At 40.2% G+C, this 11,391-nt stretch overlaps 1 protein-coding gene across 1 annotated transcript; it reads right to left on the bottom strand.

The window, feature by feature from the left end:
* Window positions 1-207: 207 nt before the first annotated feature.
* On the bottom strand, window positions 208-9,532 carry xpc (xeroderma pigmentosum, complementation group C). The gene is made up of 14 exons (XM_075476326.1): window positions 9,210-9,532; window positions 7,371-7,673; window positions 7,123-7,219; window positions 6,533-6,617; window positions 6,266-6,423; window positions 5,896-6,016; window positions 5,699-5,788; window positions 4,169-5,038; window positions 3,416-3,576; window positions 3,183-3,264; window positions 2,718-2,849; window positions 2,436-2,605; window positions 1,699-1,792; window positions 208-1,488 (listed from the first exon to the last, which is right to left on the bottom strand). Exons 1-14 carry the CDS (start codon window positions 9,319-9,321, stop codon window positions 1,165-1,167), a joined length of 2,799 nt encoding a protein of 932 aa, XP_075332441.1. The 5' UTR covers window positions 9,322-9,532; the 3' UTR covers window positions 208-1,164.
* Window positions 9,533-11,391: the final 1,859 nt, after the last annotated feature.

The following is an 11,391-nucleotide window of genomic DNA, read 5'->3' as shown; positions in this document are numbered from 1 at the left end:
AGTCAAATGAAGTATAGACCATCCCCACAAAAAAAAGTGATCTAACTGATCTAACCAAGGCTGTAACTGTTGCTGATATGGAAACTATACAATGTGGATGAAAGAGTTTTGTGTTCACATATCACAGATTTGCCCTTTGCTTGAACTATTTCAAATGTGACAATCCCATTTATCTTGTTTATATTAGAAATAAAGACCACTACAGCATTTGAGTTGTTTAGCTTTTTACTCATTAAAAATTTCTTACAAAAATACTTTTACCACTTTAAATGCAGCTATCGTTTAAGGGGGAGGGCAGAGTCGCAGAACGGGACACATGGAAACACAAAGTGTAGAGACAAAAAACCAAACATGAACCTCCAGGTTTAAAAGAGGCTCTAAAGCTCTGTTTAGAACTCAAAGTGGAGTTAAAAACTTAACTGCTGTTTCAGGGATTTTAACACTGCACCCTCGTGAAAAGGGTGACGTAATCGACGTGTGCTTTCCTGTCAGATAAAAACACTTAACAAGCCCAAACCAGTTACGTCAACTCAAAGGTACATGGTGTTTGAGTTAAAAAGTTTGGAACTGACAAAATGAAAACAGCAGAAGAGCTCAGTCAGAGACAACAGTTGTGTTGTTTGTAGTGTTATTGGTACATGAGGTATTACTGGAAATACCGGGGGGGGCTTTATGTGGTGTTACACACTGACATGAAACTGTAAGGACACTTACTCACATTGATGAGTTTGTTCTCTCTACGGCAAACTGAAAATACGGATTTGCATGAGCCATCTAGTGGGATTCGATATTCACCATGTATGTTTTCATTCACTGATATTGTGGCATATACAATTGCTCCATCAAGTTCTCATATAAAAAGATAACAATACTGTATAGGAGATTATAGAAACATGCACAGAATCGGTGAAAACACAGCAGGTAGCATTCATGCAGCATCACAGCTGGAGGAAACATTCCCTTCCTCTCTTGGTACTGTTCTCGTTTTGACCAATCTTCCTAAAATGATTTAAGAGTTCTTGAATCTGCTCCTGAGGAACATACCTGCTCTGAGGGCTTGGAAACATCTTCAGCAGTAAATATTATGCGCAGTCAGTCAAATGCTTTGTTGACAGCCGTGTCCTTGTATACCCCAAATTTTAGATTTAGTTTTGATCTCCGACGTCACACTTTCTCGAAGGGGAATAAGTGTTGCTCCTGACCCTTCTTGACTCGTTTTGTCGTCTTTCTCTTCAGTCTGCTGGCACTCCCACCATCCTCATCTGCTTGTCTGTTTTGGGGCCAGGACATTGCCAGAGTCTCAGACGCCGTCTTAGCTCCAGGACTGCTGCCCTCAACCACCTCCTCATCAGAAGAAAACCCACCAGCGTCATCTCCCAGAGCAGCCAGTCCCTGGCTCTTGTTATTGTAACGCTGCTTAAGCCTTTCTCTGATCAGGAGCCCCTTTACAAGCAGCGTCCAATTGGCGATCACTCTCTTTTCTTTTTTCTGGAAGGCGGAAAGGAAGAGCCCATGAGGAGTTTTGATATTTTTACATTTTGAATAACTGTTTTTACTTCTATTTCAAAATAATCTTGTTTTTAAAACTAAAGTTTCCACTTTGGGTTCAAAGTTAGTCATGCACGACCACAGGAAGCAACTGACGTTTATCAAATCATTTTCATATTAGTGAAAAATAAATCGTACAAAGGGAAATACCTCTTTCTCTTTCTGCTTCTGAATCTCTTGGTCTTCCACCCAGGCAGCTCTGAGAATCTCCTCATCCTCTTCACACACGATATAACCATCAGTCCTAAAATACACACAAAAACAACAATCTTTCACGTTTCCCCTTAAGATTTTTTCCTTCAGTGGTGGAGGAAACTTGATGTCCAGAGAGCAGATTTGACTATGTGTAGATTTCGATGTGCATCGCAGATTATCTTTTATTCTTAAGTTATGTAAATAAAATAGTTTACAAAAGATTCAAATCTTTATAGGATGTTCAATAACATCCTAACATGGGATTTTGTGTCCTTTGTGGTTCAAAAGTCAACCAAAAAACAAAACAGCAATAAACCCAATACAAGTGTCTGAGAAGTCTGTGTTCAATTTGAAAATCCCCAAATATCATCTTAAATTTTAAGGCAGCAGCTAAACCAGACTGCAAAATGACTAAAATCGCTGCTCCTGCAGAGAAGTAACACTGGAGAATTTCACACATTTTTTGCTCTTTGGCTCCCCCAGCAGTAGTGGGATTTAACACCTCTGTCATAAAAATGAATCTCCACGAGATCCCTGCAAATATACATCCATACACATGAATAGTCATGACCTGCCATATGTCAGCCCCCGGCTGCAGTAGACAACAGTCAATCTTCTTCAAAACCAGTCAGAATCACATCGTTTCTTTAACTGATTCCACCCCGTTCAGAGGTGTCTCAGTTTTGTCTTACACAGCGTGGGAGTATCCTCCGTGGTAGTCAAAGCCTGTGATTGCAGGTGCAGCGTCAAGGTTGAGCTTCCTGGCAACGCGGTGCAGATTGGACAGCCTGACGTGAACACAGCCCACCGGTACCATGCAGGGTTTAAACAGGTAGACGTTACCATATTCGTTACGAGGGATCTGAGGAGAAAAGACAACAGGTGATCATGCTGAGAAGTTAGATCAGTTCATTTAGCCATCTTAACATTTTGTGTTTCAGTGACTATTGTTCCTCATAGTTAAAGACACCTACCTTCCCATCCACAGCTATGGGTGGTTGATACTCTTCAGTTTGCCACTCTCCAAACAGAGGCAGGTCCATCTCAGCCTTCGCCTCGGACATCATCCGAGCCTTTCGCGATCGATTAGAGAAGCCCTTCACCATCTGACAGAGAAAGCCACGAGAACACAATAATGCATTTAATTCAACCGAGCTCATAAAAGCACAGGTTACTGTTAGAGGCTGAGTGGGATTTTCTTTCTTGAAAAGTGAACTTTATACATGTCCCATAAGCCATTTTGCCACTGCCCTCAGTTTACTGAATGAGTTAAACTCATACCAAACCTAAACGGCCTCCTTAAATCTGGGGGCTTTCTGGAAAACTGTCCACTAAAACCCTTTTTCAAATGAAACAAACACATAAACAGAAAGGGAAGATAGAACAGGACAGGAACAACAAGACAACAAGAGCAAATATGATAAAAGGCAAGCTCTCACCTTGTATGGCTCCTCTCCAAGTCGGACAGTTCGCGCTTCTTTCAGCCATGTGTCTCTGGAGTGCAGTGTGTGCACACAATCCCTGAAGAGGAATTATACTGGGTCAAAACTTCAAAGGTCATAGTGGTGCATAAATGAGCATTTACAATGACAACAAACCTAGTTAACTCAGATCGTAGTGTACAAAATATTGTTCAATAAAGCATATCCGTGATGGCAGAAGTAGTACTGACCTGGAGTATACCGGCTCTCCCCTGCAGTATCCCAGTGCAGTGGCTGTAGAAGGATAGAAGGCTTCATACTTCAGCAGGTGTCTCTTTAAAGCATACAGAGGGTGGTTCTTGAACTCAGCTATAGAAGTCGGCAGGGGTTTGTTCAGAAGCTTCTTCTGGAGCTGGAGGAGAGGGGAGAGTTCAAATTTTCACTTTCCTGAGGCAATGAGAACATTTGTTTTCCTGTTTTGGAAGTCCTTTTCTAGCAAACTCTTTTTAATGGGCGCACCTCTGTTCTCTATAATCATTTAAATAACAATCGCATTACCAGTTTGTCCTTCTTGTAACATATTGACCGAGGCTCGAGTTAATTAACACACACAAAGAACCAGACTGGAAAAATAATTAGTTTAGAGAAATAAAACATGGTTGGTGGTTTTCATTGTAGAGTTTGAAATGAATAAAAAAAAGGAACGTTGCAAAAGCAGTATAACCCAGAATGTCTAGATACATTTATCAAGTTTATTTTAGATTATTCTAATATAATGATAAGTTAAGAAGTCAGGAAGCACATGAAACAATAATCCTATCAGCAGGAGACACATCTGGTCACACCCCCTCCCCCTCAAGACTTGATGCAGAACAAGATTAGCTCCCCAAAAGCGTGTTTGTCATTAATGTTTAAGTGAGGGGAAATTAAGATTTGAGAAATGAGTTCAAGGACAGAGAAAGAAGTAAACACAACCCAACCCACCTGTTTGGTGGTGAACGTACCTCCTTCTCCTCCTTTATGTCCCTCTCGTCCTCTGGTCCCAAGAATGGCTCAAGGGTTTCCTCCCACCAGTCGTCATCCACCCGCCTCTTCCGGGACGATGTCATCCATGTAGGGTCGTACTTCCTTCCCATGTCCTTCAGAAACCCGTCTCCATCCACCGCCACCACGTATGTCATCGGTGCTGTTGCATTCTGGGAACAGAGATGAGGCATTCCAACTCCATGTTCCACGTCTACGCAAACCCAGGAAGAGGTTTTCTCCAGGTACACCTCCAACCACTCATCTACTCCAGGCCCCTCCTTCCTCCTGCCACTCCTCCTTTTTGTTCCGTTGCTCGTCGCTCCGTCATCTTCATCCTTTTCCTCTCCTTCCTGCCACTCGCTGTCCTCTTCATCTTTCAACTGACTTTTTTTCCTGCCACCACTGCTTTTCTTTGGAGCTGTGGTATTTTTCTTGCTGGTCTCTTTGGCCTTGCTCTTCCCTTTACCCCTTCTCCCCTTTGTAGATTTGGCCTCTCTTTCTGAATCTTCGCTGTCATCCTCACTGGTTCCTCTAAAATCTTCTGCATCTGTAAACTCCTCCTTCTCATCTCCTTCACTGTCCTCCTTATAGCTGACCTTTGAGGCGACACTGCGGCGTTTTGAGTTCTTTGGTCTCTGCCCTCCTGACAGTACAGGTTTCTCTTCTTCATCCTCCTTAATTTCTTTCCTCTTTGCTTTCTTTCCTCCCCTGCTCGCCTTTATTTTCTCCCCTGCAGCTGGTCTTTTGGTGCCTGGAGACACCTTCAGCTCTGGCGAGTTGGTCTTTGAGGTTTCTTGGCTTGTCTGGCCCTTTTCTGGGGCACCAGAAGATGTTCTAGCTCCTTTGCACTAAAGAAATGACAGATATTTATTAGAATAAATAGGTCAGTCAGAACAGAAGACTCCTAAAATCAAATCCTAAATTAAATTGCGTAGTTGTCATATTGTAATGGCCAGAAAGACTATATGCGGAGGATGCAGTATATGTGGGGTTTTTGACCCCTTGAATGATTTATAGACCATCTAAACACCTTGGCTTTCCCTGATCAGCATCTATATGAGAAATATCTCATATATCTTCACTATGTCAGATGAAAGCATCAGAATTTGTTGGCCTTACACTATTACAAGTAAAGTTATTACAGTATTATCCATCTCAGTTATTACAGTTTTATCCATTTCAAATACAACTGAACCTTCCACACTAATCATGTGATAGTGTGATAAGTAAGTAACCCCCCCATACAAAAACATTTGCCCCATTAGTCAGCTGTTTGTAGAGATTTGTAGATGCACACTTTAAAGAATTATTATCTGCACTTCTATAAAACACCCAAACTCTTGTCCACGCAACAACAAACATACATTTTAACACGCTCTGAAGTGAAAAGCTTGCATACACTCCGTGATTTGGCGCCCCCCTTAGGTGAATGGAAACCCTAGGTTAGCAGACAATTCTACATACATACATCCTCTATAAAGGAAGAAAAAAAGATTTTGTGATTGTACCTTGGCTGATGAGGGTTTAAATGAAACCGGCTGCAAAGACAGAACCAGTCGGCAGAAGAGCTGCAGGGACCTCAGGACCAACAGGAAAACCTGCAAGACAAAGAAAGACATAATTATTTTCCTAATTTATTCTCTCCTGTGTGAACAACCTGAGGCTGGTCTGCATAAAGTAAAATTGTTGTAGAAAAACTACCAACATGAGTCATCTCCTGGTGGTCCCTGGCTGAGAGGCTCGCCAGCCGCCTCTCCAAGAGGGCTCGCGTGTTAGGATGCTTTTCACAGGAAAGACTGGGGTTGAGGGCGAACGTTGCTCTAAACCTAAAAGGGAAGAGAAGGTGAACGATAAACGTGGAATCAAAAGATAAACAAAGTCTCCCATTACTAATGAGATAACTGGTTTGAAGCCATTTGGCTTTTGAATGACAGCTATGGTAAAGCCTGATGTCACTGACTCCAGTTATTTCACCTGACAAGCTCAGGGTTAATCAAATTTAAATTTTCATTGTTTTACACATTCACAAGCAGCATCACACACTGCAACACAGTGCACATTTCAGGAGCACACACCATTTGAGCAATCCAGAAAGGTAGTTTTGGTCGATGCGTTCCTTGGCAACCATGCAGAAGTGGGCGGGCAGCAGGGATAGGGTGATGGCCAGCAGGTCTGGCTCACAGCACAAAGTGTTGCGGAATATCCCATTGGCTATAAGGCACATGAGGTGAACCTGAGAGACCAATCAGAACATTGTAAAGATCCGAAATCCTGCTCCACTAACGTTTCAGACCACAGACTAAGCAGCACGATAAAAGAAAAGGTACGGTGTATTTTTTTACCTTGTGTGTGTCTATTAGCGTGTCCTTCTTATACCTCGTCACCATTCGCCTCAGGTAAGTCTCAAACTCTGCCTTCCTCTTCTTTCTGGCCAATCAGAAACAAAGACTATTGTATAAGGGTACACCAGAGACACAAATGTCTGCAGTCCAATTTACAAGAATGGAAACAATACAGTTTGTGTACAAATCTATAATAACATATCCATGAAAATATACCCACTAGCTTCTTTCTGAGAAAATTCCTACACTGTATGTTTATATGAGACTTCAGGATTGTAAGAATTCTCACACTCAATCTAAAAAAATGGAAGATTTCAGCAGCTTTCAACAAAAATATATCTTAGCGATATCTGGGGCTGTATTTGAGATAATATAGGGTTTTTATGACAACAATAAGTCATAAGAAAATTTTCTTGTTGGAACTAAAAAAAATTCAAACATTTATTTTAAAAGAATCATTTTAAGATCTCTGTAATTACAGAAAGAATGGGTTGTACAACAGGAAGTAACTAACATGAAAGTTTTAGATACAGATAATATTAATCACATTTATATTCAGCATGAAAACATTGTAGGACATATTCACTTACTGCTTTCTGACTTCTGCGGTCTCAATCTCGATCTCTAAAGGCTGAGACGGCAGACTGGGCTCAGGCTGTTCAACTGGACCCAGCGGCCCTGCTAGCTCTGAACGAAACACACAAAATGTTTTCATTTATGTGCCCCACTTTTCTCAAACCATTCCGACACCCCTCTTAAAATTATGTTGTCATACATTCTCAATTTGGCATAAAACATTAATGAAGATTAGAGATGTTTCCACTGATCGCTCACTTGCCTTCCACTTCCTCCCAGTCATCTTCACCCTCACTGTCATCATCAACGTCCTCCTCTTCTTCTTCTTTCTTTAGTTTCTTGGAGCTTACTTCAGCCACACGTGGTGGAGAGGTCACCATGTCAAAGTCGTCTTCACTGTCAATCTCCTCCTTAACCGGTGACTGGAAGTATTTACTAGTTTTGACATCAGAGCTGGCGTTGGACCTGGAAGAAGAGGAGTTCCCTGCTGCGCGTTTCGAAGACAAGCGTGACTTGGGATTGACCTTCCTCTCAAGCTTTTCCTCTTTCTCAATGAGGTCTTTAACTGGAACAGAAAGAATTGTTAAGTTTAGCCGGATACTGTTTAGTGTTACCTGAGACTATTATAGCTAGATAGTCTCAATCATTGTAAATTAAAACTCCCCACCAACGAATCTAAACTTCATATAGGAAAAACTGAATAATAATTACCCTAGAACTGACAGCCACAAAAGACTGTCTTACCTCAATCAGTGTCATAGCAGAGTGCTTTAGCCTATTTCATGAAAGATTTTGTTTAAAAAGCAAGAAATGAGTAAAGTGGTACTGTTTTTTGGGAGAAATCCGACATTAACCTCTCTAAACTATTAAAAGCCAAACATGAATAATAAATTTGAAAAAATAATTCAACTAAACAATGGCGCTGTTTGGTCTTCTCATAACTACAGGAAGCATAACTGTGAAATAAATTGCAGTTTATGAATCACTTGCCACAAAATTTGAAAGAAATAATAATAATACAGGTCATAGCTCATCTAAATCATAGTCTCAATCATCTATGGCAAGAACAGTGCAGCATCAATAACGCTGGTGTTCAAATATACTACACAGATATGGAAGTTTTTCTGTGCCATCAGAGTTTGAATACGAATTTCTAATATCGAATTTTTACAGCGTCAAAATCAGACTCTGAATTTGAAAAACACGGATCGATTGCTTCTCCCTGTTTACCCGGATGTTAAGTCTGGTTCTTTTTCCACTGAATTTTTTGAAGTTGAATTTTTTTCCACTGAATTTTTTTTTTACACTGTTGGTTTTTCAAATTCAGAGTCTGATTTTGATGCTGTAAAAAATTCGATATTAGAAATTCGTATTCAAACTGATGGCACAGAAAAACTTCCATAGGCTACACAGAGCACATCTGAGAAAAGCATGGCTGCTTTAATCTACAACTGTAACCCAGCAAATCAAGCGAGGTGGACAAACCAGCAGAACTACTCACAAATGTAACACGGTACAGATCGTTGTGAAAGATGCAGAATTCAGGAATTCAGTCTATGTTACGACAGATTCCCGTTAACACCAGCTATGCACAAAAAAAGTGCGCTTCTTGTTTTGATGAAGTGGAGCGCAGATGTGCATCTGGGCCAGCAGATCCACTCCAGTAGCCATGCACCTGCACTCTGAATGCTCACACTGCGCCTTTTTGTGGCTACATGAATAAACAAGATACATCTGTGAAGTTAAGTCAACAATATGGAAAAAAATTAATGTATTTTTGATCTATATTTGGCTGAATAATGTTAGTGTTTCTCATTGTTCAAAGCTGTTCAAACAAACTGTTATAACTGAGGGTTTGTCTTAATTAGTTTTAATCTAGTATTAACCACAATTCGTGTAGATGCAAAAGATATTTGGGAACCACAATTCCTGTCTGTATTGACATACAAACACACAACTTAGCAGATTTACAACAGATTTGCAACAAATTTACACTTGCTAACTAGCCATATCGCTAATTTTTGCATGCAAATGGTGAGGACAAAAAGCATAAAAACTACACAAAGCAAGGCAGTTTTGTACCAGTCTTGACTTTTAATACCTGCATTTTTCTTCTTCGCTCTTGTTCCTGCTCGTTTGCTCTCTGCCTTCAGCACCTGCTGACGTTTCTTTGTATCGGCCACCGTTTCTTCGCACTTTCGCCGCTTCGCCATGCTGTCTTCTGTCTTTCCTCAGTTAAAAATAAATATTTTCTGGAGATGAGTTTGGCTACACTAGACAAGGAGCCGTCGCTCAGTTTTCCACATGGTGTTGTATAACGTCAAGGAAGTAGCTGTTACCTAACATTTCATTCAGGAGTTTTCATAACACAAGAAACTGCGCTCCGCTTGTTTTGGGGGCCGAGCGCTGACGTCACATCCGCTCCTCTTCTTCTTCTTCGTTTTTTCTTCTTCTCACCATGTGCAATACTGTGGAAAAGCCTTGAGCCATCTGTCATTTCTTTATACTTTATTTTGCTTTCAATTATCCAGTGATCTATAATCTTTTAAAGTTATCCAGGCTTTCTGAAGGTCCTCTTTTGGTCATTAGTGGCTCTTTTACTCATTTGCAGTCCAGTCTTTGTACCTTATCATTTTCAGATTTTTTTTTACTTCATTCTGATCTATGAATCGTTCAAGCAAAAAAAAAAAAAAAAAAAAACTGTATTTCTGCATCAACAAGGTGATTGGCGAAAAACTTGGCATATCTTAGCATGGTGTACTTTTTTTTTCTACTTTTTTTGTGAACCAATCAAGTGAAGGACAAGAGTAGGGTATGTAAAGTATCTGTATGCAGAAGTCCTTAAGAAAATAAAGAAAAACAAATCCAGCAAAGAATAAACCAAAAATCCCTTCTTAAGGGAGGTAAACAGGGATAAAAGGTTGAGGTATGCCAAATGACACAAGAACTGGACTGAAAATAAGTGGTCTTATGGAGGGATTAACCCTCTCCAGAGCCCGGACCAAATCAAACAAAACACAGCCAAAGAAGAGCTTTGGAATGTCCTTCAAGAAGCCTGGAGAACTATTCCTGAACACTACTTATGGAAATTACAAGAGAGTTTGTCCAAAAGGGTTCAGACTGTGTTGAAAAGTAATGGTGGTTTTCACCAAATATTGAGTTTTAAGCTCGTTATAATTGTACAAATTCAGTTTTTGTCTGTTTTTCTATTCATGTTTACATTTCATTGGATCACTGCTCTTATTTCTCCTTAGCTTAGCAGTGTATAAAGAACTTGTGACGGTGCTGTATTCAATGTGATGTTTTATTGCGACGCAGTACCACCTTTGAACACTGAGTGGTAATGTTGTGCCATCCATCCATTTTCTATACCGATAATCCAACTCAGTGTCATGGGAGGGCTGGAACCTATCCCAGCTGTTGGGCGAAAGGCATGGTACACCCTGGACAGGTTGCCAGTTCATCACAGGGCCACACAGAGACACATGAGACAAACAACTATGCAAGCTCACACTCACTCCTAGGGTCACTTTAGAGACAACAATAAACCTGACATGCATTTTTTTTGGGCGGTGGGAGGAGCCTGGAGTGCCCAGAGAGAAGGTAGGGATTCGAACCAGGAACCCTCTTTAATGTTGTGCCATATCAATCATAAGTCTTTCAATTATCAATCAAACAAGACCTTTGAAGAGCCCTATTCTTCCCTATTTCTGATAATTAACTGTCATCTTGGCCCCAGACACAACCAGGTGTTCATTCTTATATTTCAAGCATTTAGCCAAATGAATACATTATAGGTTAAGTAGTTAAAAAAAAAAGTTGCCACAGCCATTAATCTAAAATGGCATTAAACAGATACCAGATTTTGTACACATAAAATTGAATACTAATTCAATATTTCAGCCAATCAATTCAAGAGCATACCATGAATTCAATATTGCTGTTTCTTCCTGAACCTGAATGACACAATGGCTACTTTTTTTTAGCACCAATCTACTCTTTATCTCTGCCATATATCATATAAAAGATTAAAACAACTGAGATGTGATTGATCATTTTGTGTTGAGGTTTTCACCAGAGAGTAAAGAATGGTAGCCATTGACTCTTTTGAATGTAGGAAGTATGGGACATCCATAGAAATATACAATATCATGGTATGGTTTGAAAGCAGTTACATAAACCTTATTTACTTAATAAAACCCACCAATTAAGTAATTCAGAGAATTTTCTACCCTACCAAAAGCAATAATGTGTTAAGTTATAATTATGAGGAAAAAGAAAAG

This window comes from Odontesthes bonariensis, chromosome 10 (genome assembly GCF_027942865.1).
Source record: "Odontesthes bonariensis isolate fOdoBon6 chromosome 10, fOdoBon6.hap1, whole genome shotgun sequence".
NCBI classification, from domain to species: domain Eukaryota; kingdom Metazoa; phylum Chordata; class Actinopteri; order Atheriniformes; family Atherinopsidae; genus Odontesthes; species Odontesthes bonariensis.
Note: the sequence above shows the minus strand (reverse complement) of the source record. Positions and strands in the feature narration are given on the sequence as shown.

Coding starts and splice junctions, on each gene's coding strand:
- xpc (XM_075476326.1), bottom strand. CDS start 9,321: ATGGCGAAGCGGCGAAAGTGCGAAGAAACGGTGGCCGATACAAAGAAA. Junction 6,424..6,532: donor CGCTAATAGACACACACAAG/GTAAAAAAATAC, acceptor TTGGTCTCTCAG/GTTCACCTCATGTGCCTTAT. Junction 5,789..5,895: donor ACCACCAGGAGATGACTCAT/GTTGGTAGTTTT, acceptor TTTGTCTTGCAG/GTTTTCCTGTTGGTCCTGAG.